A 19,776-nucleotide genomic window follows, 5' to 3' on the forward strand; every position below is an offset into this window, starting at 1 on the left:
AGAAGAGTAAAGCTAGGGAACCAAAAGCATATCAGCAAAAACCCAGCCAAATACCTTTGGATGAATTCAAAATTTTTACGAGTTAATATATATGGATGTTTCTTCTACTAAGTATTAGAATGTTTCTTTTTCATATTAAATGGATGTTCTTTTATATATTTTTCGAATTTGTGATTGTTAAAAGTGGATAGATTAATGTGAGAAAAAAGAGGAAGGTTTTTATAGGTTTTAATTAGGTTTACTTAATCAATTTAAAATTTTTTAAATTTTGAATTTAAAAAATTTAAAATTAATTAATTATTGATATAAATTAATATAGTTTTGTTTAATTTTTGGCTGATAAGCTTTTGGTTCCTTATACTTTTCCTAAAACTAAAAATAGAAAATATTTGTTCAAATTATGGAGACATGAAGTATCCTTTTATGCACAAGAAGGTATCTTAATGTGTAATAAACTTAGCCCAATTAGTAGAGTCAAGGTAGATATTAGTACAAATAATAACAGTTGAATTGTTAAGAATTGCAAGAGAATCATGTTGAGAATGAATAATTTAATTTTCTGCAATTAATAGTCTCTAATCTCTCTTTGATTCAATACCTTTTTCTCACTAATACACTATTTTCAGATACTCGTAATATCATTGTAATATGAGGTAGCAAAAAATTACTTGTATATTTCCAAAGAGGAATAACACATTATTGACAAATATATGTAACTATTCATCTTATTTTTTACAAATTAAAGCTTTTAAAACATTAAAAACAGAACAAATGACTGTAAATATTATTAGAATACACTCTAACCAAAATAAACTTGTTTCAATCAAATGTGATTACTATGAAAGCATGTAAGATATGAAGTCATTTGTTTGCTTCAATTTGTAAACTTAACATGGGAGAGCACAAGATAGATAAATCTAAATTCCTCAGCACTCTCAAACTCAGAGACACACACAAAACACAACGACTCTGAACCTCAGCGTCTCTCTCCTCTGTCCCTTACTCGTCGCCACCGCATGGTCACCACCTCGTCTCCCCCCTTCTAACCGGCTCCTCTATCTGCCTCGTCTGTGCGCTGCCAATCTCTGCTCGCATATGCTTCAATTAAAGCTATCATTAGCTCTCTACATAATATACTCAGATACATGAAAGAATAAATGAGAAGAGGAGGGGGAGCCCCATCATAAAATGTCCATACATATTTTTGGGTACGTTTCATCTCAACTAAAAGAGTTATAGGTTTTCAGCTTCAAAACCGTAGATCAAAAGGAATGAATGATGATGTATCCTCCTAATTTTGAAGTTAAAACTAACAATTAAGTCACTGGATTGTCTGAGTATACTACCAATAAATATGATGATAAATTGTGTATTTGTTAAAAATATGCCGAATTTAACAGCTATTTAACAACCGGTTCCAGCTTTACTCACTTTATATTGCCATTATCCATTATAACATCAGCATTGCAGAAACTCATCATCTTGCCTGCAACAGAATATAAAAGATTTCCACATCAACACAAGATTAAGAGATCATTGATCTCTAGTCAATCCACTACCGCACTACGCATGGCAGTATATAATGTGCCTTAAGAATAAGGCACTTCATCCTTCATAACAAGAATATTATTCTTAAGGAATAATTAAACCACGTACACATAAGCAGCCCATTGATTCAGAGAATTTATGCAAATAGCTATGAGAACAAATTTCCAGATTAAGTTTGATAATAGCAGCCAAAACACACTTGCATTTAACCCAAAATATAATGAGATAAACTTATTAATGAAAGTTAATCAGTTTGTTTAGTATAACTTGTGAAATCAAGACTCATACCTTTGAAAGCTCAACCTTGACAATCTTTTGAGTTTGGTTCTTCCAGATGAGAAGGTAAATGCCTGAGAAAGTAGCTGCCAACATTTGAATTCATGAATTTAAGCCAGCCCAATTCTTGAAAGCAATGACTGCTTCCATTTTTCTGGAATTTCTCTTTCTTAGCTTTGCAACTTTGAGCTTTTTGTGAGTCTCCAGGAATGCTTGCTTGTATCTCCATTTATCAACAAATATCTTCATCTCATTGGACTTCTCGACCACCTGCATAACTGCATCGAAGAAACCTCCTTTGACCATAGCATACAAGAATGCATCAACAAGGCTGTGGTTAAATTTGATCCCCTTTTGTGCGTCTCCTGATAGCTTTCGCTTAACCTCATTCCACAACATCAGCACATTGAAATATTTCTCTGCCAAGACATACCCATTAATCAGTGACAAGTATGTCTGATCGTTTGGCTGAAACTGCAAGAATATCATTCTTCTAAAAGTTCTTCTTGCATCTTCTAGTCTCCCAGCTTTGCAGAAAGCATGAATAATGGAGTTCCAGTCATGCGTACCTACTTGAATCCGAGGATCCACAACCACCTCATCTAAGAAAGCTGCCATCAACTCAGGACGATGATGCTCCATCAAACACGTCATGATAGTTAAGTAACTCCCTTTCAAGTCAGGAACCCTTGCCTCTCTCATGTCTCTAAACAGCGAAAAGGCTGACTGAAAATCTTGGATGGATATGGATGCTTCTATGAGAGCATCATAGGTTTCAACATCCAACCTAAGACCTGAACCACTAATGTCCATCACCATTTGAGTAGCCTCGGCAGTTCGACTTTCTTTGCAGTAAGCCTTCAAGATTGGTACATAAACCCCCAGACCAACAGAGCCACCCAGAGCATTCATTTCATCAAGAATGCTGTGTGCTTTATCAGATAGTCCAATACTAACACATGCACTAATAATACCATAACCTACAGAATTATCAACTACAACATTTGAAGGCTCGAGCTTCTGAGCTTCAATAATTAAATTAGCTAATCCTTTAATATCTCCCTTCTGAAGATACCCCTTAACCACTGCAATGAATGTTTCCTCACCAAAATTCCATTCTTTACCATCTTTATCATTCAAACTACAGAGAATAGATGACTCAACAGAAGCTAAATTGCCCGACTTAACATATCCACTAATCAAATTAGAATAGAACCCCTTCTTGGGCAAGAAACCAAACCTTCTCATCAAAACCTCCAACTCATCTATCTTTTCATGTGATCCCTTCAATGCATACAAATAACCAAGAAATCCAAAACTGAATTCGTCAGGTATAACACCCAAATCTGACATCGTCCCGACAACTCGTTCAGCATCACTCACTGACTCAAGCTCACAGCAGCAAGCTTCCAGTGCTGCATTGCAAGCAGTGACATCAGGCTTCATGAACTCCAACTTCTCATCCAAGACAATCCTACAGTTCTCCTCAAAGACTCTCAAGAAAGCAACAAGGCTATTGTTTTCCCTGCTGATCTCAACAAGGACACTCCCCCACACATTGAAAGGGACAAAGAACCTATTCTTGAACATGCACTTCACAAGGGCAAAAGCAGGCACAACAGTTTTGGCACCCTTCATGGAACAAAGCATGGAATGGATAGTTTGAGACTCCAACACCATGGGGTTCCTCTCCATGACATAGACAACAGAGGCGTAGGCCCTCTTGAGGTTAAGGCTATCCCCATGGGAGGACAGGTGAGTTATAAGGCAATTGGTGAGGGGCTTGCTAGGGAAGGCATGATGGTTGGTGAGTGATTTGAAGGTCTTCCAAGCCTCATCAGTGTTACTGGTGATGATGGACTTGTGTAGGGTGGTTTGGAGGGTAGCAACCTCGTTTGGGCTTAGGGACGGTGGTGGGGAAGTTGGCAGGTTAATGGACTGTTCTTGTAGGGAAGTGGTTTGGTGGTTGTTTTTGATGGAAAAGACTGAAGGTTGGAGAAAGGAGTAAAGACTGGGAACTTCAGGAGTAAATGCAGTGGAGAAAGATCTGTGGGCAAGAATGCACAAAGCTTTCTTTGTCATTGATGATCAAGCTCCTACATACACTTTCCTCTCAACGACTCTCTTTTGTGTTGTACCTAATAAAACAAACATGATGCGCAATGTTAACGTGAAACTTAGATATGTCAAGGTAGAACAATCCAAGACACTAGTCGATCCACCATTGTCTGGACTTGCTTTCAATAATACAGGGTAGCTGAGTGGCTTATTTTAGCAACAAACTAGGAAAACACAACCCAGCTCAACTCACAATTCAGAGGGTAGATTAAGCCATTGAGGGATTGTACCTGTGAAACAGGGGTGTGTGATGAGTGACAGCACCACAGAGAGAGAGAGAGAGAGAGAGAGAGAGAGAGAGAGAGAGAGAGAGGGGGGGGGGGGAGTTCAGATTTTGGCCTAACAGTTTTCATCCCTATCACATTAGGAATCCCAACTACATGATTGGCACAAAATTAAATTTCCTGGTTTCATAGAAGTAAACTTTCTAGTTTCTTCTGGATTCAATAATAAGCAGCAAAGAGCAAATTATATTAATTAACAAAAATAAAATGGATTACAGAACACAATAAACAGATAAATAAATAGATTGTAACAGAGCCATTGCCATTGAAAGGGGGAAAAAAGGGGGCAATTGTAACAACTCAATAAGCAGTCAACTTAAAAAAAAAAAGTATAAACAGTTGAACCAAATTAATTAACATAGCCATTTGCCATTGATATTTTTTATAATAATGTAATGAAAAGTTAATTAGAAAAAGTCTAATTGTTGCTGAGATTTTTCAAAATCCTAACATCAGAAAGTCACATTAAATTTAAAACCCTAAACTAATACATTCAATTAAATAAAAAAAATTCAATCAATTGCATATTCATAGAACCTATTATCTAATCACATGACCTATTAATATCACTAATTCATACAAATACAATCAGCATTACATTGAAGGAACTCAAAAACACAGTGATTGAGAAGAAATAAAGAGAGGAGGAAGAAGAACAGAACTCCCATCCTGAATCTAATTAAGTTCAACAAAACCAATACTTCAATGATCCTTTAGTCACAACAATAGCATCAAAAGAGAGCCAACCAGAACCAAATTAAGCCAATTCCATGGTATAAATCAATGCAACAACCAAGTATGAAAAATTAATATATAATAACTAAAAAAAATAAAAACCTCACCCCTATCTGAGCTTATTCCATGTTTCAGAGTCCTTGTGTTGTGTGTGAGTTTAAGTTGGGAAGGAAAAAGCTGCCCTTTTTTCTCGAGCGGTGATAATTTAATTGCTTTGTTTTCCTTCTTTCTTTATAACTTATAAGTAAAAGGGGAGCAACCCATATAATAAAGTTTAAATTTTTGGACAATTTTACCCTTAACATGTTCTCAAAATTCCAAATTTATCCTAAACCACCATTTTAGCCATTTTCCTTCCCTTCTTCTTCTTAGAACATCGCCGTCTCAGCCTCACCTCTCACTGTTGTGTCGCCCAACCCTCGCCATCGCCGCCGTAATCATCATCGAGAATGCGCATTCTCCCTGCAACTCGAACTTGTTCGTTCCACCCACCTTCCATAAACAGAAACTCATCACTCTCCTTTTTCAGCTCCCCCAATCACCTCCGTTTTCTTCACCCTTCACATTCCGCTACTGCAAAGTTTTCAAATTCTATTCAATGTGTCGTTCGATTCCGACCCTGTATCGATATACACAAGGTACGCCACCCCTTTTACTTTCTCAAGTTTTTCCTTTTTTATTTTCTTAAAAATTATGTCTTTTTTTAAAAAATTATTATTTTTCCTCATTGAAGTTTTCAGTGAAGTTTTGTGTGTGTGTGTGTGTGTGTGTGTGTGTGTGTGTGTGTTATATTGATTGAAAATTTGTAGCCTTAATAGTGTTTGGTAACTTGTGCAATGATCAATGAGCTGGTTTTTCTTTTAAATTAAAAATATATATGAGCTGGTTTGTTAAAAATAGTATCTTTTTATCACTCTATTCAAATTTGAATGAAGGTTGCCATGGCTTTTGGTTATAATGATTGACAATTTGTAGCAATCATAGTGTTCAGTAGCTTCTTTTTGTTTAATTTGTTTCCCCAAATGTGATTATGCATTCTAGGGGTGCTATCTAATGCTGGGGGTTCAATTCATGTGATATTTTACGCTTATGGCAGGGGAAAGTGAAACAAATTGTTGGTTCAACCCTTCAGGATTTGAAGGGAGATGGGTCGAATCCGGTGACAAATTTTGAATCTGATAAGTCAGCAGCTGAGTATGCTATTCTTTACAAACAAGATGGGCTTACCGGCGGCCATGCAATCATGCTCGGCTCAGATCCTTTGAGCAAAGCTGCTGCACTTGAAGCATTGCATGCTTATCCAGGTATTGTTATGCTTTTTCATTTGCTATGGTTCTCTAAATGCTACTACTGGTTAGTGGCATTTAAACAGTTTTCTAAAAGAACATATTTACTAAAATGTTGTGTTCTTAATTGTTAGTGAGAACTGAGAATGGTCGATATTACATGATTTTTTGCTGCATTGATGTTCGCTTGACGTGAGACCTTGAATGGCGGGCTAATGCCTGTATTCATAAACATTAAACATGTCACGTCGAAATATCCATCTTAGCAATGTCATTTGGTTAAATGTTAGCATTCTTTTTTGTCCTATATGGTTGATCATATATATGTTTAAAACTTACAGAATTTTTCTCTGCTGAACTTACTGTGGAGGACTGGTAAAATTTAGGCGGTTTGCAAGTAGGAGGGGGAATAAATTCGGACAATTGTTTGAGTTACATTGAGGAAGGAGCAAGCCATGTCATTGTTACATCCGTAAGTTATTCCTCTTTTCCACTTTGGGTTTTTCCCCTTTTAACTGCCATTAACTTTCATCCATTGAGAAAGCATGTTGTATTAACTCACTCGACCAATTCTGTTATTCAAGAATATCACTTATGTGTCATTTTTAATGGAAATGATTTAGCCATATTGTGTTTAATTGATTTCTCTCTTTACAGTATGTGTTCAAGAATGGTCAAATGGATCTTGAAAGACTAAAAGATCTTGTTAGAATTGTTGGAAAAGAGCGACTTGTGTTGGATCTCAGTTGCAGAAAGAAGGTACAGATGGTTATCTTTCTATTTCAAGAAAAATTGTTCTAGAAGAGTTATACCTTAAGTTTTTCAAGTAGGTGGCTTCAAGTTGCAAATATTCAAGAGAAAATCCCATGTAATCTGAGGGAGGGAAAGTAATCAGGAAATATTTTCATATGTTAATAATTTATTTTCAAGTTAAGGTGCTGCACTTATTATCACTTGTATGTTTTTGAGAAATCCCAACTTCATGCATTTAATTTGCTTATAAGGTTTCTCTGTTCAGGAACGTAAATATGCAATTGTCACTGATAGATGGCAGAAGTTCAGTGATGTGTATCTTGATGCTGAAGTAATGCAATTTCTAGCCAACTTTGCTGATGAATTTCTAGTTCATGGTGTTGATGTTGAAGGGAAAAAGTAAGTCACAGTTGTCCAATAAAATATTGTAAAATCCAACTTAAAGGGCCAACATAATTTATTTATTTATATGCAAATGAGATAAACAGAACTCCATGTCATGCATCAAAATACAGCTGATAATATAAGCTTCTCATTGCAGGCTGGGAATTGATGAAGAACTAGTAGCTTTGCTTGGCAAGCATTCACCGGTTCGTAACATTCTTAAGCTACCTTGATTTTATTTTTGCCTATTGAAGTTTTAGCTTGCATCAAGGTTTTTGAATTGCCTGGATTCGTAATAATAAGGATTTGTGTGCGTGCGCGCATACTTGTGTGCCTGAAAATTCATTGAAGTGTCCATAGTACTGATGCATTTTGATTATGCCAGATTCCTGTTACATATGCTGGCGGCGTGACTGTAATGGACGATTTAGAGAGGATAAAAAGGGCGGGGATGGAGCGCGTGGATGTTACCGTGGGAAGTGCATTGGATATTTTTGGGGGAAACATGGCCTATAAAGATGTTGTAGCTTGGCATACCCAGCAACAGGCCTCCATAGTTTAATTACATTATGATTTGAAACTTGTGTTAAGTTGTAGGATCTGGTGAACTTGGACTTCTGAAATTGTTTCTCAAGTTTGTAACCATGTATTTGGTGATGTTTCTGTCAATGTTTTTCTTATGATTTTAGCATTTGCCTCATTATCCAAGTTGAGCATCTACATAACATTGTGCACAATAAACTTTATCAATGAATTTTAAGTGCAATTTATGACACCAGAAAGGAAGCAAAAGAACCTAACATAAGACTAAACAAATCTGAAGTCAAAACAAATAAAGAAGAACCAACATGGAAAACTTATTTAAATCAATGAACCTTCAAGTCTTTAACAATATACACACACACTCTCTTTTTCAAAATCTATTTATATATATGGGTTTTGCTGTAGATTCTAAATTCTATCTACAGGTGTAGAGGACATGTGTCGTCTAACAATATACATTGCGATACATGTGGAATCTTAGTATGACTCGCATTTTGAAAAGCATGTGTGTAGGTAGAGGTGGCAAAGCGAGCCGGCCCGCTCCGCCCCGCCAACTAAAATAGGTTTAAAATGCTAGTCCGCCCTACTTTATGGCGGATTGGCGGGTTGGCGGGCTAGTCCGCTTAACTCTTTTTTTTAAAAAAAAAAATTCATTAAAATTAACCAAAAAATAATAATTAAAAAATCAAATACAAATAAAAAATAGTCAAATTATAATACAATTTTTTTATTATTTTTTTTATTTTTAACTTCAATAAAATTGTTCAAAATCATATTTGTCAATAGAATCATCTTTATTTTAAAAAACAAGTCACATAATTTGAGCATATATACAAAATTGTAAAATAAAATAAATAAAGTTAATAACTAAAAGAAGAATAAAAACAAAAAATAAAAAAAAGTATTTGAAAATTCTATAATTATTAATTTTATAATAGTAATCACTATTTTATTTAATTAAAAAAATAAAAATAAAAATCCTAGTCCGACCCGCCAAAATTCGCCAATTTGGCAATGCGGGTTTGGCGGGCTCCAAATCCTAGTCCGACCCGTCTTTTTTAGTGGGTTTAGCAGATCGGTCCGACAGATTCGACCCGTTTTGCCATCTCTATGCGTAGGAGAATAGAGTCTGAATCCCTACAGGGTAAGCACAGGTTGGCTAGGACCATTAGTAGAATTAGTAGGTTTGTTTAATGTTTAAAGTTAGTTTATTAAATAAGTATTATGTTAATCTTTTAAAAAATATTAAAATATTTTGTTATTGGTAATAATTAGTGCTTTTTGTATAATAATACACACTTGATGAAAGAAAATAAAATTGTGTTAAAAAATTTAAAATAATATACTTGTCATATATTTTAACCCAAAAAGGGTTAAATTTATTGATAATAATAATAATAAGTGTCAATGATGTAAGCAAAAATAAATAATTAATATAAAATTAGTTAAACTATTAAATTTTTTTTTTTGTATTAATACGGGACTTAGAGTTTAAAAAAAATAGATATAAACTATGCCGAATAAAATAATTTATTTTTCATCATCATTCAAATTGCTATCTAATTCTAGAAAGAGAAATCTCAAAATACAAAATCATTCTCTAACAGCAAGTGTTTAAAATATTGACTATATATAGGGTGAGTACTCCATGTTAAGACCCCAAAAAATACTAAATATTTTATGAAAAAAAAAATAAAAATGTTTAAAATATTGACTATATATGTATGTAAAAAGGTAAATACTTTTGTAATGATATTTTCATATAAAGATAATATTAAAAATTATTAAATAAGTTAATATATTTAATTAATTATTTAATAATTTATAATGTCATTTCTATATAAAAATGTGGCTAATTCTTAGTTATGAAAATTTAAAATGTGTTATGCTCAATTATAGAAAAATTGTATGTGTTTTATAGATATAGAGATAATTTTTTTTTAAATTAAAACTTACAAATTGGAGGCTCAGTTTTGTTTTTGGAAACAAAACTTAGGGTCAAATTTGAGGTAACAAAAAAAATCTGAGCCTCTGATTTGTGAGTTGAAAATTTTTTTAAAGGATAAATAAATCAATAGATTAGTTTTGTAAAAAAAGAAATGATAAACCACAAATCTGACCCTCAGATTTGTGGTATAACAAAACAAAATTTAAAATACACAAAACTGTACCTCAATTATGTGATTATTCATACAAAAAAAAATACATTACTTCTCCACATTATTTAAAAACATTACCACAATCTCAATAATAAAAATAAAAAGTGTAAAAATATCATCACGTGAGTATTATCCGAATGGAAATTCATGTTTGGAACTGCTTATCCTTCAAACACGGCTACATCAGTGTCTATTATTTTGATTTGATGTGTGTGAGTATATGTTCTGAGATTGGGATCCTAGTTCCAAAGCTAATAACAAAAGCACAGAATCTCCAAAAGTTTCAATCTAACATATGCACGGATAGTAAACCGAATTTTAACTGTATGGAGGTCACGAAAAGTCAACGATGTTAAAGTATACTATATAGGCTCTCTTCTCTTTTTTTTAATTTTATTTTATTGAGCAATGAATATATATTATATAATATATATATTCTCTAGTTAAAACTCTTAAAATAGTTTGTAAATATTAAACGAAATACATATACTGAAACTTTAAAATTGATCATTATTAAAATGACAAGTGTGTTTTTTTTTTCATCTTTCCAAAATTAAAATGCAACAATCTATACCAAACAGTAATGTTATATTAACCAAGTAATTTTAATAATTAAATTTAATTAAATTAGTCTAATAATTTATTGGTGCAATAAAATTAGTTAAAACGGTAAAAGTAGACCCATAAAAAAATTTAGTTAACGTTAGTTACAAAAATAACTCGATTAAAAATTATATTACAATACTTTTTTATTTTAAAAGTAATCCCTTCAACTAATCAACTTAATCCTTTCAAAAGTAATTCTCTTCAAAATTAAACCACACATAATTTTAGTAATCAAAATAATATTTACAACTTTTTTAGAAGAAAATAGGCTCGCTCTCTCTCTCTCTCCTTTTGCTTTTAGAAAGAGACGTGTTTTTCACTTTTTCTTGCTAAGAACATTTAATTCTTAAAGAAGACAAACGTTTAAGTTTTTAATATAGTAAATAAATTAAACATTAAAATTTTTATCCTTTTTTTGGTTATGCACAAGCGGGATTCAAACCCCCGACACTTGCTTAAGCGGTGGGTTGGTCTAATGATTAATTCACTAGTCCGCTTAAGCAAGTGTCGGGGGTTCGAATCCCGTCTTGTGCATGCAATGACCTATTGGCCAGTACCGAAGCAGATTAGTCATTAACTTACCGAGTTAGAGGATACCAAAGTTAACTAAATTTTTATCCTTTTGATACGATACTTTTGTAACTTTAATCCAAGCAATGCTACACAATGACTATCAGCATGTACATTTTTATTTTAGTACTACTTTTTGGAAATTGTTCTGATACTCTTTTGAAATTAGAAAATAATTTATTTTTTCCATATATTATTATATAATAAATCTGTTTTTTACATCTTTAACATATGAGATAATTATGCATTAATCAATTCAACACAATTATACTCTAGGATTATTCAAATATTTATCAAGTTTTATAGTACTATGAACATGAAAATAATACAATAAATTAATTATTTAAAGTTTAATTAAAACATAATACTCTATATTCAAACAAAATGTGTAGAGAAATTTATTTTATGTGTTAAATATACATGTTATACAATATTACAATAATGTATAGAAATTATAATTTATCCTTTAATTTCCGAAGAATACAAGAATAATTTGAATAATATGATAAATAGAAAAGAAAACGACTTATTAGTAATAAAATTGAAATCAAAGGCCAAGAGTTGTCAAATTTTAATGGGTTGAAATGTTAAATATAATACTATCTTAAACAGCGGCGAACCTCGAACCCTTTTAGGAGGGGCTAATATGCAAAATACAACTAAATAGAGAATAAAAAATAAAATTAGAAAGGGATCAAATTATAAAATTAGAAAATTTTATAAGTAAAATTTATTTATTTGGGAGGGCCATTGTCCCCTTCCTATATACTAAGTTTTGCTCTTGATTTAAGAGCATCTTCAATTATAGTTTTAATTTTAATTTTATTTTGCTTTTTATAAGATGATACATAAATATTTGTAGGCTCATATATAATAAATAATAATTTAAAATTAAAAATAAAATTTATTCTTCTAATACTTAGTTTTATTTTAATTAAAATCTTATATTATTTTTAATTATTTTATTAATATAATAATACGAATAATAAAATTTTATTATTTTTTATCATGATAAAAATAGTACTGATTTTATTTTATTAATTAATTATAATATAAATTTTAATTTTAAATAAATTTATTTTTTTAAAAATATCAAAAATAATACTCTAAAATTATTTCATTAAAAATGCTTTTAGACATTAAAATAAACAATAAAACGTGGAACAGATCAAAGTAGGCAATTTCAAGGGCATGAATGCAATGGTTGGCAGTTGGCACCAAGAAATCCCTATCACTCAAAATCTCAAATCCTAATTAATTTTGCCAATTAAATGTCCAGCAAGAAATATTGAGGTTACATTCCTGCTAGATAACTAAGACACAGTCAACTCCTGCCATCTCATCACTCACGGAACGCTAGGGTGAAATTTGAATTTGCTATCTCTTAAATGAATATGAAAAAATTATATCATTTAAATTATAATTTATTGATATTTATTAATTATTAATTAAGCAATTAATAGTAAAATTAAAATATAACCAAAATATTTTTATTTTTTTTAAACTACATGATGCATATAATTATTATATATAAAAGTCTTATAAATATAAATATTTTATAATATTTCTAATATAATTCAATTTTTTAGGATAAACTAACTAATTCACAATATTAAAAATATTAGATATAACTATTCATATATTTTTTTATATCGGTTTAAATTTTTAGAAGTAATTTTATGATATGATATATTAGTATCAGAATATTCTATGATCTAATAGTTTGATCTTTATTAAAAAAATAGTATAAAATAAATAAAAAACAAATATCTATACAAAATTTTTTTAATTTCAAATTTCATAATTAGTAATTTACACTCATGCACAAAGAAGATTCTTATTTTTTAACAAAATGAATAAATAAATAATTTTTTCCTTTTTTCTCCCTACAACCATTTTTTCATTCTCGGACTGCATTTGATCTCCATTCAAAAGTAGCTTTTCATATCATGGGCTAAACTTACTTGTCACTATCTAAGATTATAGTATTTGTTGCAAACTTTATTGTATTTGAATGTTAAAAATGGTGGACTAATAAACTTCGATTATAAATATTATTGTGTAAATAGAGGAGTAATAGTGTAGCTTTGAATTATTATTCTATTATTCTATATATTGTAATTAATTATTCCAGTATTAATATGTTAGATATAATTATTTGTTTAAATTTTTAAAATAAGTGAATTTTATAAGATAATATTAAATTTTATGATAAAAAATTAAAATTCAATTTTTGTTGTTCTCATAACAAATTTAAACAAGATCAAAAATAAAATAAAACAAAAAAAGGTTTATGCATAATAAACACATTCAAATATAAACATAGACTCTTTTTATACGAAACTTAAATATATAATTATTTATGTATTTTTAAGTTAAATTTCTAGGATAATTAATTTCATAACAATTTAGATGGAAGTAGTATTAGTAATATATTATAGAGTGGAATAATTTAACTCCAAATATCTGAATTGTTTATTAATTTGTAATAATAACCCTAAAATAACAATGCAAGTTGTGAACTGAAGAAGCCAACATATGGTCTAAAAAGCTTGTGTTGAAAACATGGTGAACGTCACACTTTTTTGTTTTCCTCCTCGTGATATATACCATCCAATGCAACTTTGATTGCAGACTGATCCATCTATTCAAATTTGACAATTAAAATTGACATATGCCTCAACATGTTAGTTAAAGTTTCTCTTAAGTAAATCTTAATCACTCACGCAAACTTACATTTTGAGGATTTAACATCCGACAGAGTAAAGTAATAATTAGGTTAGATTAATTAGTGTGTTAAAGACAAAACAGTACTAATTTATTAAGTTTATTTTTTTTTCTTCTAAAATTAGAAATAAGATTTAAATTTAAGACTTTTAGACGAGGAGAAAAGATTTAATAATTTATATTATTTGAGTTATAACTCGTTGGTATTTATTAGGTCTTTTATAATAGTAAATAATAAATACATTATAAATTTCAGTTCATTATTATTGTGTAAAATTTAATAATGGTATTTATGTGTATCATTAATTATAATAATATATCTATATGAAAGATCGTCATGAAAAAAATAATTTAGAGTAAAACTTCACCTACTTCATTAAAAAGTAGTTGATGAGGTTATAGAAAAACTTAGAAAATAATCAATATTTTATTTATTATTATTTTGTTGTGTCAAAGGATAAGAAGAAAAAAAAGAAAACACACTAAACACTAGTAATATAATCCTGTTGCAACAATACTGTTAAATTTTTTTAAAGTTCATTCCATTTTAATTGTTGTATGTAATTAGATGCTGCATATTTAGCCAAAGTATTAGCAATTTAGTTGACATCTCTTTAAATTAAATTGACTTTTACTCCCCAATTTCAGCTTAAAATCTCTTTAATTTTAGTTACTAAATTATTATCAGAATTTTGCACTTGGTTGTTCCTATCATTAACAAGGATAAAACATCCAAACAATCCGTCTCGCAAGTGATCGCTCTAAATCCAACTTTTCATGCTAGAATTAGTCCTCTCTAAATTGCAAAAAGCTCACTTCGAAGAATAGTAGCAAGTGGTAAAGAACCAAAACAACCACGCAACCAAGAGCTATTATACTCACGCAATACATACCTAAAACCATCAGATTCGCCAAATTTACTAGCATTACAGTTTACTTTAATCGAAAATTGGGTAGGAAGAGACCAAGAAAGTAGCAAATAAGAAGGAGTAGACACATAATGCATAGATAAGAAGTTATGAAGTTCATATTGGAAAGCATGAATAAGAGCTATTATAACCTTACCCATTCTCCATAGATTAGTCGGATTAAAAACATCATTGTTACGATCCCTCCAAATTCACCAAATAGTCGCCGAGAAGAGGAAGGCATTAGAGTTCATGCCCCTGTGCAACCATCAATCTAACTGTTGATCGTGAACTTCGAAATTCAAACTATGCCAGATAGCTTTGGCCTTGAAGAACTTATGAAGACGGTGAAAAAAATCGTTTCAGGTTCAGTATTACACCGAGGACACAAATCAGAGCTTCCCAAACCTCTATGAAATCAAAAAGCAGTTGTAGGAATTGCATCATGAATACATAGACAGAAAAATAAAAAGTGTCTAGGGGTGACAAAATGCATTGTACCTGCGGGTAACCCAAACCGACCCAATCCAGTCGGGTATGATTGCTAACTCGATCCGCAGCGGGTAGGATAAGGTGTGGGTTGAGTCTCAAGTCTCAACCCTACTCGACCAACTCGTATTCTATATGTATATATGTTATATACTTATATAAAAATATGTTTCAAGTGGATATTGAACCAAAGACCTCTCACTAAATGCAAAAAATCTTTAGCCATTAAAAAAAGATTATTAATAAATAATTTAATTCATTTTTTATATAAAAGTCAATTATATTTTAAATTATCATCAAGTTATATAATAATACTGTACATATTTTGTAACTTGCGGGTAAAATTAGATACCCACAAGTTAAAAACGGGTAGGATTAGAGTTGAGATATTCTCGTTTAATTCACGGGTAAGATAGAATTGAATTTATATAAAAATCTCAATCTGCAGATAAGATTATGGTTAAATCCAAATTTTATTATACTCTATCTATTGTCATCTTTAGTGTCCACCACCGTTTATGATCATACAAAAATTAATTGATATTTTTTTACAAACTAATTAATTTAAAGTGAAAATTCTCAAAAATTTAATTTTTACTTTACTCTATATAATATAATGTTATTATTATTTGAGATTAGTTAATAAGTTGTCAGACATAATACTCTCTGAATAAAAAATCTCAAATTTAAATCTTAGCAACATTGAATGTAAGTGGTTATAACTTATATTCAATCATATATTATATTTATTTATAATAAAAATTTCTATACATAAATTTTTTAATCATTTTATATATATGATTTTTTTAATTTTTTTCTACTTTTAAAACTTAATAATAATTTAAAAATTGTTAAAAAAACTCTATTTTTTTATCGATGTCATTATTAAATCTAATTAAATTATTTAAATTCTTAATAATCAAACTAAAATAATAACAATTTAGTATAGAAAGAAAAATTTTTAAGTAAAATAATTTTTAATATTTTTTGTCATCATTTAATCAGCATAAATACTAAATATTTTTAATAAATAAATTTTATTAATTTATATGTACAAACTTTAAAAAATATAAATACAAACTGTATTGATTCATATATATAAATTTTAATAAATATATATACATATAAATTATATATTTTTTGTGTGTAAAATTTTTATAAATATAAATATAAATTATTACTGATTAAGTGATAACAAAAAATAATAATATTAGTAGCATTATTCCTATAGGAATATGGGAAATCATGTAATCACGGTTATATATATACACATGGTGAGCAATGCATATAATTATTCATATACATAACTAAGCATATAATAGAACCCTAGCTTACATCAAATTACTTGCATCCGAACCATCATATATGGAGATGAACACATTGAATAATAATAATAATCATCATCATCAAAGTGATTCATCATCACCACCACAAAGAAAAAGGGTCATGAACCCTGTTGATCCTGAAGAATTCAGGAAACAAGGTCACATGATCATTGACTTTCTTGCTGACTACTACACCAAAGTTTCAAATTTTCCGGTTCGAAGCCAAGTCGAACCGAACTACCTTCGAAAACACTTGCCAGATTCAGCCCCATTAGTCCCCGAACCAATCGAATCGATTCTTGAAGATGTTCAAGAACACATCATACCAGGAATCACACACTGGATGAGCCCTAATTACTATGCCTATTTTCCAAGTAGCGGAAGCGTAGCTGGATTCATGGGCGAGATGCTTAGTTCCGGATTCAATGTGGTTGGATTCAATTGGATTTCATCACCAGCAGCTACGGAGCTTGAAACCATTGTTATGGATTGGCTTGGTGAAGTTCTAAAGCTTCCACAACAATTCCTTTACAAAAGTAGTAATAATAATGGTGGTGGGGTTTTGTTAGGGACCACTTGTGAAGCTGTGTTGTGTACACTTGTGGCTGCAAGGGACAAGAAGCTTAGCCAAATTGGGAGGGACAACATAGGGAAGCTTGTTGTTTATGGTTCTGATCAAACACATAGTTCATTTGGAAAGGCAGCACAAATTGCTGGTAAGGATGTTTCTAGTTTGGTTTGGTTTAATATAAAAGTTTTATTATTGTGTTAGTTCTTATAATTTACTAAATTTTTAATTAGGTTTTTTTATATATTTTTTTAATTGAATTTTTATTCTATTTTTAATTTTGTAATTAAATTTTTTATAATAAAAAAATATTAGAGTTAATTGAATATTTTTCTGCAAATTAAGGTTATCTATAATTAAGAAGAGAACTTAATTAAATCTTTAATTATATATTTGTTTAAATAAATATTCTGTTAATTTTAATATTTTTGACATGAAAATGATCTAATTATAAAATTAAAACCAGTGTAGGACTTAATAAAAAAATTACAAAAATTTAATTGTAAATTTAATAAAATTATAGGACGAAAAGAATAATTAAACCTAATATAAATTATAAATTTTATTTTGATTATGTTAAAATAATGGAAACAAATTTGATCCATTAAAATCAAAATATTGATTTAATTTGATCTCTTTTTTTTTCTTTGTTTTTCTTATACTTTTATAAAGTTATTAAAGTAAATCAAATATTAGTATTTTTTTAAAATAACTATATTAAGTATGAAATCTAGATAAGCTAGAATAATGTCTAAAAGTAAAAAATAATCAAGAAATAATTAACATTTGAACAACAATTATATTTATATCAATATAATATTAATGGTTATACTTATGTTAGTTATGTATCTCTTAAACATATAGCTATAAATGTGTAATACATATATATTACTCTTGATGATTTGGTTTGACAAATTTTAAAAACTCAAAAAAAATGCAGGTATTCAAAATGTTAGGGCCATCAAGACTAAGAGATCAAATTCATTTGCTTTGAAAGCTGACTCACTCCTTTCAACCATTCATTCTGATGTGAAAAATGGGTTAATACCTATTTATTTATGTGCCACCGTGGGAACAACCGCCACAACATCTATTGATCCATTAATGGAATTATGTGATGTGGCAAAAGAATATGAAATTTGGGTCCATGTTGATGCTGCCTATGCTGGATCAGCTTGCATTTGTCCTGAATTTAGGTCTTGTATTGATGGTATTGAAGGTGCTAATTCTTTTAGCTTCAATGCCCATAAATGGTTCTTGACCAATTTAGCATGTTGTTGTCTTTGGGTAAAAGACCATAATGCCCTTACAAAATCCCTCTCAACTAACCCTGAATTCTTGAGGAACAAGGCTTCTGAGTCAAAGCAAGTGATTGACTACAAAGATTGGCAAATAACTTTGAGTAGGAAATTCAATGCACTCAAACTATGGCTTGTTCTTAGAAGCTATGGTGTTGAAAACCTAAGGAATTTCTTGAGGAGTCATGTGAATATGGCAATGACTTTTGAAGGGTTAGTGAAATTGGATAAGAGGTTTGAGATTGTTGTTCCTAGGAAATTCTCATTAGTTTGCTTTAGGGTTTCACCATCAACAATTGCTAGATCCAATTATTATTATTATTATCATGATAATAATAATAATAAAAATAATTATGATGATAATTACCATAATGGACATGGCTATGGGAAATTAGTGAATGATGATTATTTAGTTAATGAATTGAATAGAAAATTGTTGGAATCAATCAACAATTCAGGGAAAGTGTACATGACTCATGGTGAAGTTGAAGGTGCTTTTATGATTAGATTTGCAATTGGTGCTACCTTAACTGAGGAACATCATGTGATCATGGCATGGAAGTTGATTCAAGAGCATGCAGATTCTTTACTACTAGGTTCCTCCTAAAACTACATATGAAGGTTATTATTGTAATTCAATAATGAATGTTTTTAGTTTCTTCAATAAAGGTTATTATTGTACTTCAATAAATCTTTATTTTTATCAAAAGTTAGATGACAGGGTTTATGAATAAATTGTTATTGTTATTGTGTCAAATTAAATTAAGATACTATTATAATAGTATTGATAAATTCTATATTTTTCTATTAGTTATTTTTAGAAGTTGAGACTTGATTTTTTATAAAATGTTAGTGTAAATATGTATTTTAAATTTTAATTTTAAGTTTTTGATTATTTTATATTTTTTATTTACATGAGACCGCTTTTATCGATTCAACCAGTAATTTATTAGTTGAATTAATAAATCAGTAAACCAATAATTTAATTGGTTCGATCACTGATTTAATTATGATAACTATAATAATAACATATATTCACTTGATCCAAGTTTATTTTTATTCTGTGCTAAATTAGATTTTTAGGATTTGTTTTGACAAAAATATTTGATATTCAAAAAATATTAGTAAAAAATTATCCAAATTTATTATTTTTATTTAATATATTTTATAATAAATAAATATTAAATAAAATATATTTA

General features: G+C 29.8%; 3 protein-coding genes across 9 annotated transcripts; 2 read left to right on the forward strand and 1 right to left on the reverse strand.

Annotated features, from left to right (window-relative positions):
• Nucleotides 1-649: 649 nt before the first annotated feature.
• On the reverse strand, nucleotides 650-5,201 carry LOC112733187 (pentatricopeptide repeat-containing protein At1g69290). Of its 7 annotated transcripts, none has more exons than XM_072213301.1 (4): nucleotides 5,069-5,201; nucleotides 1,837-3,962; nucleotides 1,432-1,486; nucleotides 650-1,085 (listed from the first exon to the last, which is right to left on the reverse strand). In XM_072213301.1, the coding sequence occupies exon 2, from the start codon at nucleotides 3,904-3,906 to the stop codon at nucleotides 1,927-1,929; it is 1,980 nt and encodes a 659-aa protein (XP_072069402.1). In that variant the 5' UTR covers nucleotides 3,907-3,962; nucleotides 5,069-5,201; the 3' UTR covers nucleotides 650-1,085; nucleotides 1,432-1,486; nucleotides 1,837-1,926. The 7 variants fall into 7 exon arrangements, 6 of the variants coding, with proteins under 6 accessions (XP_072069402.1, XP_025637844.1, XP_025637851.1 ...); XM_025782059.3 differs by having other exon boundaries at nucleotides 650-1,098; XM_025782066.3 differs by having other exon boundaries at nucleotides 1,837-4,172.
• Nucleotides 5,202-5,223: 22 nt separating this feature from the next.
• On the forward strand, nucleotides 5,224-8,092 carry LOC112733216 (1-(5-phosphoribosyl)-5-[(5-phosphoribosylamino)methylideneamino] imidazole-4-carboxamide isomerase, chloroplastic). Its single transcript, XM_025782106.3, has 7 exons — nucleotides 5,224-5,599; nucleotides 6,058-6,265; nucleotides 6,634-6,719; nucleotides 6,905-7,006; nucleotides 7,266-7,399; nucleotides 7,542-7,590; nucleotides 7,770-8,092. Exons 1-7 carry the CDS (start codon nucleotides 5,411-5,413, stop codon nucleotides 7,944-7,946), a joined length of 945 nt encoding a protein of 314 aa, XP_025637891.1. The 5' UTR covers nucleotides 5,224-5,410; the 3' UTR covers nucleotides 7,947-8,092.
• An 8,580-nt stretch (nucleotides 8,093-16,672) lies between these two features.
• LOC112733223 (tyrosine decarboxylase 1) lies at nucleotides 16,673-19,268 on the forward strand. Its single transcript, XM_025782116.3, has 2 exons — nucleotides 16,673-17,427; nucleotides 18,220-19,268. The coding sequence occupies exons 1-2, from the start codon at nucleotides 16,752-16,754 to the stop codon at nucleotides 19,182-19,184; spliced, it is 1,641 nt and encodes a 546-aa protein (XP_025637901.1). The 5' UTR covers nucleotides 16,673-16,751; the 3' UTR covers nucleotides 19,185-19,268.
• Nucleotides 19,269-19,776: the final 508 nt, after the last annotated feature.

Source organism: Arachis hypogaea, chromosome 2 (assembly GCF_003086295.3).
Source record: "Arachis hypogaea cultivar Tifrunner chromosome 2, arahy.Tifrunner.gnm2.J5K5, whole genome shotgun sequence".
Classification (NCBI taxonomy): Eukaryota; Viridiplantae; Streptophyta; class Magnoliopsida; order Fabales; family Fabaceae; genus Arachis; species Arachis hypogaea.

What these genes read in the sequence shown, in the direction of transcription:
- LOC112733216 (XM_025782106.3), top strand. Translation starts at nt 5,411, where the DNA reads ATGCGCATTCTCCCTGCAACTCGAACTTGTTCGTTCCACCCACCTTCC. An exon ending in CCTGTATCGATATACACAAG is followed by an intron (nt 5,600 to 6,057) that starts GTACGCCACCCC and finishes CGCTTATGGCAG; the next exon opens with GGGAAAGTGAAACAAATTGT. An exon ending in GTTGATGTTGAAGGGAAAAA is followed by an intron (nt 7,400 to 7,541) that starts GTAAGTCACAGT and finishes TTCTCATTGCAG; the next exon opens with GCTGGGAATTGATGAAGAAC.
- LOC112733223 (XM_025782116.3), top strand. Translation starts at nt 16,752, where the DNA reads ATGGAGATGAACACATTGAATAATAATAATAATCATCATCATCAAAGT. An exon ending in AAAGGCAGCACAAATTGCTG is followed by an intron (nt 17,428 to 18,219) that starts GTAAGGATGTTT and finishes AAAAAAATGCAG; the next exon opens with GTATTCAAAATGTTAGGGCC.
- LOC112733187 (XM_072213303.1), bottom strand. Translation starts at nt 3,906, where the DNA reads ATGACAAAGAAAGCTTTGTGCATTCTTGCCCACAGATCTTTCTCCACT.